This window comes from Hipposideros armiger, unplaced genomic scaffold, assembly GCF_001890085.2.
Source record: "Hipposideros armiger isolate ML-2016 unplaced genomic scaffold, ASM189008v1 scaffold_228, whole genome shotgun sequence".
Lineage (NCBI taxonomy): Eukaryota > Metazoa > Chordata > Mammalia > Chiroptera > Hipposideridae > Hipposideros > Hipposideros armiger.
This window is the reverse complement of record NW_017731578.1, coordinates 1,608,398-1,620,751: the sequence shown is the minus strand read 5'-3', so window position 1 is coordinate 1,620,751 and position 12,354 is coordinate 1,608,398. Positions and strand designations below refer to the sequence as shown.

Genomic DNA, 12,354 nt, shown 5'->3' with positions numbered 1-12,354 from the left:
CGGCAGCCCAGCTCCAGGTTGAGCTGTTGTTCAGCATCTTAGCTGTGGAGGGCAGTGTCACTGGCCCTCATATGTGGGATCCGAACGGGGGCCCTCTGGCGTCCCAAGCTAGCTCTTAAACAACGCGCCACTCGGCCGGCCCTGCCTATATTCTTAAGATATACTTATTCTAAAACCCAAAAGGATCACAAAACTAATCTAAAACTTCTCTCCGTAGGATGATTATAACAACATGGTACAAAAACTTTGAAACTATTTTATGTATATCATAGGATAAAAAAATAATGCTAATATCATTAGATAGCAAAATTGTGAAAAACAAAAAATATCAAATAAATTAAGGGGTAAAACTGAGTTTTAATTTATATAGGAAACATTGACATGCAATCAGGTTTTTCCTGTTAGGAACATGTCTGTCCTGCTCTGTCCCCTGAAAGGACCTAAAAGAAGCTAGCCCCTGAGACACTGAGCACACCCAGTCCCCAGATAATGATTCCTAAATGGCCTTCCCCACCAAAAGAAACCAGGGCTCCTCAGAGGAATGATTTCAGATCTGAGGCAGGAAAAACACCAAGTGGGCCTAGGACAAATTTTTGTGCCAGAAACAATGATACATTCAAAGGCTACTAGGGTCTTGGCCAAAGGACACAGGAGCCAGTCTGAGGGGGACAGTGTGAGCATCCAAGGGATGACGATGATAATTGACTGCGATACGCTGATTAAACACAGGTCCAAGAGTCTGTAGTGGTTAAGAGAGAAAGAACAGAAAGGAATGCTCATTACAGAGGAGTGGCATCAGGCAGCATGAGAAGGAGGACTGAGGTGCAAGAGTCACCACTTGGCACCTCCCAGTGTCAGCACTGCCGGGGCAGGAACTCCGATGGACGCCGGCACCAGTAGGAAGTGCCCTAGTGACGAGGAAGGTCACGGGGGCACAGGCTCCCCATGGCCCTCCGCAGATTCCTGCAGAGGCTCACAGAAGGGTCTGCAGTCACAGCCTTAGCCCAGTCACCCCACCTCCTACCACAAGGAGGGGACCACTGGAAATTGTGTCCCTCCCGAAGTGACGCCAAAAATGGGGGAAATGAGGTGAGGCTGGGAGGCAAGGGGGAGAGGTCAACGCCCTGTGGAATGGGAACTGCACATTATTTCTACTTTAAAATGGCATGTATTACGCTTACAAACTTCTAACCAATAAAAACTGTAAATACAGTAAGCAGCTACAGTGAACATCGTTATGCATAAAATCCCCTCCAGATAAGAAGAACCATTTCCCAAGCAGAAGTAAAACCGCTGGGTCAGAATGTGAGCGGTTTTGAGGATCTTTACACACAGGGCAAAACTGGTTCCCCAAGAGTCAGCAGATTACTCGGTGGTAGCTCGCCCTGAGAGTGAGCAGGCAGACGGGTAACCCGGAAGGGCCTTCCCTGAGAGGACAGCTATGCACAGAGTTCAGGGGCCGCCCACAACTCAGCACGGGCGGGGGGCAGGACAGGCCGATGGACAAAAAGGGTCCAGATGTCACCAGCAGACCTGGGAGGCGGCCTCTCGGAGGCAGGAAAGGTCCTCTCCACAGGACCAGGGAGGCGCAGACAAGAGGCTCCGCTGTCTCTGGATTCTGACCACCTGAGTAGGTAGAAACTGAACGGCTCACAGCAGCAGCGGCTGAGGTGGGGAAAAGATGGTTTGGGCCCAAGCTAAATTTAAGGAGCCCAAAGTTCACCCAAATGGAGGGAGACAACATGGTGCTCAGGCGACGTAGCTGCGGCTAGAGCAGTGAGAGTGAAGGAGCTCAGAGGACAGCTGAAACTAGCAAGGAACCCCACCGAACACCCCGTCCTGCCTACACACACATGAAAAGATGGCCACTGCTCTGCAGCTGCACCGTCCATGCGTTTAATTTGCTCAAGCTGAACTACGTGGTCTCTCATTCTTCTATTTGTCTTTGCATAACTAAAGGGGTCTTTGGGCTGTGACCACACAGTGAACATTCAGCACCTAGAACAGTACCTGGCACAGGGCAGGCACTCCTACATACTTACATACATGTGTGCATGATCATGTATACACGATGCACATAAACATTATGCACACTGCATCAAATAGTATGCATTTCTGTACATAATGTAAAAATGTGTACTGTTCTGTGCTCTAGGGAATGGGTAATGTTACAGGGTTTTTAATGTTTGCCTAAAGCACTAACTTTAGAGCTCATCCATGCATCAGAAGTGACCACTCTAACCTGTAGTTTCTACCCTAAACCATTCTTGCCTCCAACCCCAACCCATTCTCCTAGCAGCAGCGTCAGTAAGATCTTTAAAAAAATTCAACCAAATCCCGTCCGTCCCTCCCTGCTGAGGCCACAATGCCCCCGGGCCCTCGGCAGCACCTACAACAAAAACCCCGCCTCTGCCAGTAGGGCTCTGTCTGACCCGGCCCTGCCCGCCTGGCCACCTGCTTCCACTCTTCCCTTCACGCCAGGACCAACGGCCCCACTTCCAGGGCATGAACCAAGGCCAAGCCCTTCCTTGCCTCTGGCCTTAGCCCCTGCACTCACAGCGCTGGGAAAGCCTCTCACAGGTGGCTCCTCGCCATCTTCTGAGCTTAGCTCAAAAGTAACCCTCTGAAAGGCCTTTCCTGGATCGGGGGGGGGGGGGGGGGGGGGCAGCAGACAGCCCGCCCCACACAACCTTGGTCATGCTTTCCTTTCCGCTCATTCGTCAGGCTGCATCTCACGAGCTGTACCTAGGCTGAGAAGAGGTATGTGAGTTATGTCAGCTCTCTGCGGGCAGGGACCTTGTCTGCCTCCACCACTGTCTCCAGGGAACATGAAACCCGGAACTTAAAACTTGGAACAGTACAGAGTCCCAGAGGGGCTCAACCAAGAGTGGAAGACGATCTTGTGCAGACAATTAAAGGTGCAGAGAACGGAAGACAAGAAGGCAGGACTGTTTTCAAAAAGATGGCAAGTTGAGAGTGTACGAAAGAGAGACTATGCCAAAAGGCCAATGCTATTTTGAAAGGATATCGCTAACTGTCCCACAAGCCAAAAACAAGTATGGCCTCCTAGGAGGGGTTCTGCCGCCTCCTACTAAAAGGGCAGCCAGGAAGCACACTGGAGGGGCACCATGTAAACTCCAGGCTCTCAACGGAGTCCGCTGGCTAATTTTACCTCATCCTGACTATGAGTCAAGTCGCCCTGATCTGTTCACTAACTTCAGCTCAGCAAGGAAGTGCCTGACGGAACCCCGTTCAAAGCCCTAACAACTGAAATACGAGGGCAGAGCGCTGTACGGGACTCTGGGTTACAGCACTTGAGAAAGGCTTGTGTTGCTTTCCACCAGGGCTTCTCCCCCTGGGCCCCAGGTGGCAGGTCACTCCTTGTGGTGCGGCTGCACTGTAGAATGTTCAGGACCTTCTGCCCCCACGCCTGTGTCTCCCCAGCATCCGAGCGTCCCCTGCTCTCTCGTCCACCTGCTTCCCTTTCCAATGCACCTGGCACACTTTACCCTCCTACTAGCTGACCTAAACCTCTGCTGTGACAATCGACACACCTGACCCAGGTAGACTTAGTTTCCACTAAGTTGTGATTTTCAGACCTTATTCCCTAGGGTGTTCTGGGTCCGATATATAGTCCTGTCTTAGCAATTAGCAGACTCTGGGAGAGACATGGGCAAAATCTGGGGTCCTACCCACAATTCAACCCGAGCAGATTCTATTTTCTTGGTTTCATATACTGGAGTTCTCTGAGTGAGATGTCTTTTAAAAATCTCATTTGTTGCTTCCAAACAGATTTGATCTAACTGATATACAAGGAACACTATTCCCATCAATGACATTATTTTCAAGTGCCAAGGAATAGTTCACAAAAAGTGAATATATGCTGGGCCATTAGGAAAGCTGCACATGTCTCTTAAGGATTGAAATAATGCAGAGTATGTTTAGGGATTGCAGGAGATTGACAGTTTATGTGTCCCCCCCACCCCAAATTCACCACCCCAAGGTGATGGTATTAAGAGGTAGGGACTTTGGCAGGTGATCAGGTCATGAGTGGAGAGAGCCTCTCACCCAGCCACCATGTGACGACAGTGAGGGACTGGCTGTCTGTGAACCAGGAAACAGGACCTCACCCAACACTGACTCTGCTGGCACCTTGATATTGGACTTCCCAGCCTCCAGAACTGTGAGAAACAAATATCTGTGGTTTGTAAGACAGCTCGTCTATAGTATTTTGGTATAGCAGCCCAAAAGAGATATCTTCATGAAATTAATCTAGAAATCAACAAAAGGTAACTAGAAAATCTGCCCAAACACTGGGAAGATAAGTAATGCACTTTAAAAAAAAACTTTATGAATAAAAAAATACAATAAAAAACTTTAATATTTTTACCAAAAAGCAGAAAATTTGGCTTATCAAAACTGAAGGGATGCAACTAAAGCTATGCTTAGAGGAAAATTTATAGCCTTAAATGCACATACTGAAAAAGAAAGGCTAAAAATTAAGCATCTAAGCATCTAACTAGAAACAAGTACAGCAAACAAAACACAAAGTGGATGAATGAAAAAAAGAAAAATTAATAAAATTGAAAACAAATGTTAAATAGAAAAAAATCAATAAAGCCAAAAGTTGGTTCTTTGGAAGGACTAATAAAATTGATAAACCTCTAGCAAGAAGGAAGAGACGAAGCACAAGTTAGCAATATAGAAAAAATTTTTAAGGGGATATTAAAACAGAGCTTTCAGATAATAAGGATATTATGAACCACTTTACACATATTAACTGGAAAGTCTGGATGGCCTGAACACATTCCTAGAGAAAAAAAAAAGCCTTACCTAAATAAACATAAGATGAAATGGAAAATCAGAAAAATCCTATTTCCACATAAAAAAATAAATCTGAATTTAAAACCTCTCACAAAGAAAACCCTACACCAGCTGGCTTTGCCAATCAATTCTTCCAAAAATCTAAGGAAGACAACACCAGTCTCACAGGACCTCTTCCAGGAATGAACAAGGAAGACTCGCCACCTTGTTTTATGAGACCAGGATAACCCTGATACCAAACCCAACAAGGACAACACAAGAAAGTAAAATTACAGACCAATCTCTCTCATGAATACAGATTTAAGAATCCTAAACAAAACATTAACCAAAAAATCCACTGAAAGAAGACTACATTGAAATCAGGTTGGATTATTCTAGAATTGTAAATTAAAAAAACAACACTTAAATCACCACATAAAAGAAAAATCAATTGATTGTCTCTGAAGATGCAGAAAACACATTTAAGTTAATAAATACAGAGAACAAATCAACGGTCGCCAGATGGGTGAAAAAGTTACAAAGTAGCCTTGAGGATGTAAAGCACAGAATAGGGAAAATAATCAACAATATTGTTTGTAATAACTATGGATGGTGCTAGGTGGGTTCTAGTCTTATTGGGGGTATCACTTTGTAAGTTACACAAATGTCTAACCACTATTCTGTACACCTGAAACTAATATAATATTGAATGTCAACTGTAATTGAAAAAGAAAAAGAGGGCCAGCCAAGTGGCTCGGTTGGTTAAGAGCTTGCTCAAGAGCACGAGCTCTGAGCAACAGGGTCGCCGGCTCGATTCCCACATGGCCCAGTGAGCTGCGCCCGAGCTGAGCTGCCAACAGGTGGCAGGATGGCTCGGCTGGTGAGATCACGTGCCCCTAACAACAAGGTTGCCTGTTCCATAGTGGGCTACACCCGCCCACAACTAAAGACTGAACTCGGCACCTTGAGCTGAGCAGCCGCCTGGGTGGCTCAGGGGATAGAGCGTGCGCTCTTAACAACTAGGATGCCAGTTTGACTCCCGCATGGAATGGTGGCTACACTCACCCGCAACTAATTGAACACAGCACCTTGAGCTGAGCGGCGCAACTGGACTTGGAGCTGAGCTAGCTGCGACCTCCACAACTAAGATTGAAGGACAACAACTCGGCTGTTCCCCTTCCCCAATTCCCCAATAAAATCTTAAAAAAAAAAAAAAAGAAAAAGAAAAATATTTTAAAAGAAAATTAATGTAATTTAATTCATGATTTAAAAAAACTTAGCAAACTAATAATAGAGAATTGTCATATTTTGATAAAAGTATCTACAAAGGAGTTACATCAAATATGTGTAATGGTGAAATACTGAAAGCTCTCTCTCTGATACTGGAAACAACACAAGGATACCTATTTTCACCACTTCTACTGTACTGGAGATCCTAGCCTGTATAATAAAGTAAGAAAAAGAAAAAATGGTTATAGCATTGGGAAAGAAAAAAAAGAAACTGTCGTTTGCAGACATAATTGTATACACAGAAAATACAAGAATTATTATTAGAAATAAACGGATTTAGCAAGTGAATACACAAAAATCAATTCTATTATATCTCCATATACTAGTAAAACACAATTTGTAAAGATATAATTTTTAATGACATCAAAACATAAAATACCTAAGAATTAAACATCACACACACACACACACACACACACACACACACACACACAGAAAACTGAAAAATATTAAGATAAATTAAAGATCTAAATAAATATAACCCTATATTGTGTTCATGGATCATAAGACCAGTATTAAAAAGATGTCACTTCTCCCCACACTGATCTACAGATTAAATGCAATCTCAATTAAAATCCCACCACAGTTTCTAGGGAGAGACTGCCAAGCAAATCCTAAAATTTATCTGAAAATACAAAGGTCAAGATTAATCAGGTAATCATGAATAAGAGCAAAGCTGGAGGACTTAAATTACCAGATACCAAGACTGACTTAATCTACAGTAATTCAGACACTATGGCACTTGTGCAAAGATAACAGAAAGATCAACGGAACAGAGGGGAGTGCAGAAACAGAGCCATACATTTGCAGTCACGTGACTTATGACAGAGATGACACTGCAGTGCACTGGGTAAAGGATGGCCTTTTCAATAAATTACCATACGTTGCTGTGTATAATGTGCACTTGTTTGCCCAAATTTGTGGGGAAAAATAAGGATGCACATTACACATGGGTAGTACTGATTCCATATCTATATAAATATTTTAAATTCTTTTACTTATGCTTATGAGTTAAAAGTGTAACTTAAGAAATCAATAACGATATCCGTATGCAAAATAATACCCTGGAATACGATCATCATTGGTTTTGTTGAACTTAGGATGAACTTGCAACAGAGATGAGTTCTTGGCCTTCTATGAGGCATAAATGTCGTAAACTTGTTACCGGTACATAAAATTTCTTTTTTTTTTTTTAAAAGATTTTATTGGGGAATTGGGAGAGGGGAACAGCGTTGGGGAATTGGGGAAGGGGAACAGACAAGTTGCTGTCCTTTTGTTCTTCAGTCTAGCTGTGGAGGACGTTGCTTCACTGGCCCATGTTGGTATTATCATTGCGCTCTTCTTGGGAGAGGCAGATCGGTCGCTGGCCTCTGGACGGCTGCTCACGGCGGCTCTTCGCAGCTCATACCGGCTGCCAGCTGCTCACGCTGGCTGCCAGCCACACACGGTAGCTTATGGCAGCCCACTGCAGCAGGGGCTGCAGCCTACGCCATCGCCGGCGACTCATGGCAGCCCAGCTCCAGGTCAAGTTGTTGTTCACCATCTTAGCTGTGGAGGGCAGTGTCACTGGCCCCCATGTGGGATCCGAACTGGGGTCCCAAGCCAGTTCTTAACCAACTGCACCACTTGACCGGCCCCATAAAATTTCTTGTACCTTGTATCTGTTCTTGTGTTTTGTAATTATTTGTTACATAAAATTTCTTGTACCATAATATGTTTAAAAAGAAATGCTAAAATTCCTTTATAATACAAAAAGCAAGTACCTAAATGTAAACAAATAAAAATTTGAATTAAAAAATTAAAACAAAAGATTTTTTCCTTGAAAGTTTGTGCCAAAAACATGGGTGCATATTATACATGGGAGTGCATTATACACAGCAAAATATGGTATGTGAGTTCAAGTGGCTATCCATATATTTAAGGAAAAAAGGGAATCTTGGCCCCTATCTCACACCATAAACAAATATCAATTTCAGATGGATTACAGACCTAAATGTGACAGGTAAAAAAATAAAGCTTTTCCAGGACAAATATCTTCATGAACTTCATGATATCTTTCAATGAACAAACAGTATCAATTGGGCTACATTAAAATGAAAACTTCCGTTTACCAAGACACCAGTGAAAGAATGAAAAGGCAAACACTCAAGAATGCAAAAGAAAATCTGCCATACATACATGTTATGTACTCAATATATAACAAGAACTCATTCAAATCAGTAAGAAACAAAACAAATAACCCAACCCAAAAATGAGCAAAAGACAATCCCCTCCCAAGAGAAGACATCCAAATGGCCAACAAGCACACACAGGGCAATTCTGCCTCTGCAGGCGACGGGTGGGTCATCAGGGAGCAGGAAGGTCACGCCTGATGAAGGTCCTTCCACTCAACACCCACCAGACAGCGAGAAGGAAAGGACTGACAAAACCAGGTGTTAGAGAACAACTGACTGCTCAGGCACCGCTGGTGCTGGTGCAAACTGTCACCACCACCCTGGGCAGTGTCTTCTGAGGCTGGTCACATGCACACTCCATCACTCGGCAACGTCACCCCTTTGAAAACACCTAGTAGAACTGTTTACATAGCTGCACCAAAAAAGGGAAATGAAACAAGCAAGGATATTCAGGGCAGCACTTGCAGAAACTGGAAACCCAGGTACCCCCGAACAGTAGGAAGAATCCATTTACGGTGTACCCATTCATATGTCGGTTTACTAGACAGCAGATGACAATGAACACGCTCCATGAGACAATATGGATGCAGCTCACAAACATAACACTGAATGAAAGAATCAAGAAAGAAAACACACATTTTACCTTATTTCATTTACATAAAGTCCAGAGCGTGCCAAAACAGTCAGTGGCAAAAGTCAAGAGCACGGTTCGCGCTGGGGGACAACTACTGGGAGTGGGTAGGAGGGGCTGCTGGGGAGCTTGGTCACGTTCTGTTCCTTGTTCTAGGTGGTGGTTACGAGCGTGTGTTCACTTTGTGAAGCGTTCAGAGATGAACACTTGTGATCTGTGAATTTTTCTGATGTATGTTATAGTTACAGTTTTTAAAGTATATCATTACTTGCCTACATAATGTGCCAGAAATATAAATGCACTTATCGTACTCGTGTGTCTGTCTGGCTACACTATTAGCCACCGAACATGAGACAAAGGAAAGGGAAGGGTCCAAAACACGTTTACCAAATGGTTCTTGTTTCTGAAATGCTGGACTCAGGTGCTCAGGCCATGAGGTGAACAGGTGACATCACCACATTCTCTACTCAATGAGGCATTTCCAGGTTACCACACTGAGCAGTAGCTAGAAACAAATCATTGAGCAACGTCTCGCCCCACTGGTGTGACATCCTGTGCCGCAAGAGGCTGTGCTGCACGAAACTCCTGTCCCTTCCTTGTTACGTCCTGTGCTGCTTCCTTCAAAAAACTACCTTTTCAAATGTGTATCTGACTACACTTGAGTATGTTCCTCGAATTACATTAAAACAATTACAAAAAAATATATATATACAACTGAAAATATTTACAAACACAATAAAATCCAGGTAAAACATAATTTAGCCAATCCTTTTAAGCTTCTGGTAACAAAATATGACCTAAACAAACTTAGTAATTTAGAATATGCGAATGAGAAAAATCTTAATGAGCCTCTAATCCAAAAAAAAAAAGGAACATTACAGCACTGACATCAAATTATTGTTGCTAAAAAGGAAATCCAAATGCTTAGCTTATCAATCTTTCAGGACTGACTAAAGCCAAGAAACGCATTAAGGCTAGTAATTATTCATTTACTAATTTACCACTGCAGCCCCATCATGAGAGTATAAATGTATGCGTATTCAGGTCTACCTGGAAGCATAAAGGCACCTCTTATGAATAAGTAAAACGGCACCTAGACAGCTCATAAACACCCAAGTACCTTCCTATCTCCCACGACGCTCTGTGCCATTTACCTTACATTTCAGTTGACACTTTCTCCCTTCACCTATCATTAAATCCTCACTCGGCTCCATAAGAAAAGGCCGTGAAACACTGGTCCAAATGTAATATACTTAGATTAACAACTCCAGTGGGTTCTAAGCTTTATCATTCTCATCTGCCAAGGAGAATGCTCCAGAGGAACCCATCTCCAGTATTCTAGTCCCTAAAACAAATTTGACTTACAAAACACGGCTGTTCTGGTAAAGGTGGCTGTAAAAATATTTTTCCTGTGAAACCAAGCCTATTTGTCCATTGACTATCATTAGGAAACTGGAAATACATGGTACAATCAATCCATGCGAAATACACATTTAGCAAAAAATGGCTTAAGACAACAGCTTGAAAGGCACCACAGAGCTGCTTCATGGCCCATTTTCAAAAACTCTGGAGCACTACCCCAAATGCAGGCAGTTCCTTCTGCTGCCTTGAAGAAAGAAACATGAGTTATGAGGTGTTTTCACACGACTTTAGAGGACCACAGAGTTTGTTCTCCCTAAGAAGTGTCATCCTCAGGAACCTGATGTATACGTGACTTACAAATACCAGAACCATTTCACAAATGCTTACGCAAAATACTCATCTAAAAATATCAACACCAAAGAAAATGACACCATAAAAAAAAAAATTAGTGGAAAAAAACGTGTAAAGCATACCTGTGGAAGCGCAGTATTGAGCTGCCTCTGCAAGGAATCTCTTTCATGGCCAACCTCGTGTAATTTCCCCTGGGTTAATGCCAGTGTTTCTTGCGTCTCTCTCAGCGTGTCAAGAAGGCGATCCCTCTCCTCCAGCATGGAGACCATCAACTGTTCAAAATGGGAATCTGCGTCTGGCTGCGAAGGGGAGCCGGACCCATGGCCCCCACTTCCTCCTGGGGGGCCTTCTGCTTCACTGATAGTCGGCATCACCTCGCACATCATCTTGAAATGAAAGACCCAGACTACAGTCATTAAGTGCAAAATAAAGGCTCCCACAAATCTGCAAATTTATAGCCGCTACCTGTCGCTAAAAAACGAACGGCTGACAGTCCCTTTATTCTCAGGCCTGATAATTACGCTCTGGGAAAAAATACACGCGCAAACCCTAAGCGATGGAACGCACAAGATGAAGACACCAATAGACAACAATTCAAGGAAGGGGTAAAGACCAAAAACTACCCTTCGCATAACGAACAAACCCTCGGTATTTGGTTTGCAAGGCTGTACTTTCCAGTTGTTGAAAACAAGCATGCTTCTGTAACCTATTTTTTTTTTTTCTATTTCCCGGTGGGGGAGAGAAAGTCAAAACACATGCCACCCAATCACTTTTCAGGAAAAGCACAGAAGGGGCATACAAGCCAGTAAAACTGACAAGTACAAAATCCATCAGGCATCTTACAGGAATGTGTGCAGTCAGCTCCTGGGAAGGACTGACGGCTCCCTGAACTCTTGGGCTGGGTTTGGGGAGCGCTAAAAGGGCTGGATTCGTTCAGGGTTGGGACAGGAGTTTTCCAACGGCTTCAATGGTTGGTCAGGCAACCTAACTTATGTAAGCTAACAGACCGAAAAAAAAAAAATTCCACAATGGAAACACAGCAGGTCGATACAGCCGGGGACGGCTAGGAAGGAAAGAAAAGTGAAAGATGAGATTATGAGAGGCTACTCAGTGTCTCGAATATAATGATGGGGTGAGGGGCAAGGGAGCCGGTTCCTGAGGCTGCCGGCGGCATGCCGGGCTCGGCGGAGCCCCGCGAGGGAGATGCCCAGGACCGCGCACCTGACGGCGATCGCCTCTGCCCCACTCCCACCCGCGCCCGGTGCTGCAGGGTCCCCGGACCCCAGCCGGGGTGGGGAGAACCACTCACAGCGGGAGCGCCGCCTGGGCTGGGGCTTCTAGAGGCCACAGGTGCTCACCCCCGGCGCCGGGGTCACCGGGCGCTCGGGGCGGGGGCGGCGGGCGGTCCCCACAGCGCGTCCCTGAGGGCAGGGGCGCGTCCTCCGGGAGTCCCGCGGGCACTCGCAGAGCTCTCCCACCGGCCCGGCGCCGCGGACCTCGTCCCCAGCCCCCCGCCCTCGGCCCCCGGGAGTGCACCCTTCACCCGGGGCTGACATGAATCGGCCGCGCAGCCGCCGCGGGAAGGGGCCGGCGCCTGGGGCTCCGCTCCGCCCCGAGCCTGCCTCAGTTTCCCGCTCCCTTACCTTGCTCGCCGGCGGGAGCGGGCGAGAAGGCTCCGCGGCGGCTCGCGGGCGGCCGCTCGCTCCGGGCGAGCTTGGAGCCCGACGAAGGCAGCCCGCGCCC

General features: G+C 45.3%; 1 protein-coding gene across 10 annotated transcripts in view; it reads right to left on the bottom strand.

The window, feature by feature from the left end:
- PPFIA1 (PPFI scaffold protein A1) overlaps positions 1 to 12,354 on the bottom strand; it is an 88,613-nt gene that overhangs the window by 76,119 nt on the left and 140 nt on the right. For 8 of the 10 annotated variants that reach the window (XM_019654705.1, XM_019654708.1, XM_019654709.1 and 5 more), the window contains exons 1-2: positions 12,255 to 12,348; positions 10,734 to 10,997 (exon numbers count right to left, since the gene is read on the bottom strand). In XM_019654705.1, coding sequence (XP_019510250.1) covers positions 10,734 to 10,997 — 264 coding nt within the window. In that variant the 5' untranslated portion in view covers positions 12,255 to 12,348. Of the gene's footprint in view, positions 1 to 10,733; positions 10,998 to 12,254 lie in introns of all 10 variants that reach the window. The other 2 variants (XM_019654713.1, XM_019654714.1) reach the window with 1 other exon arrangement.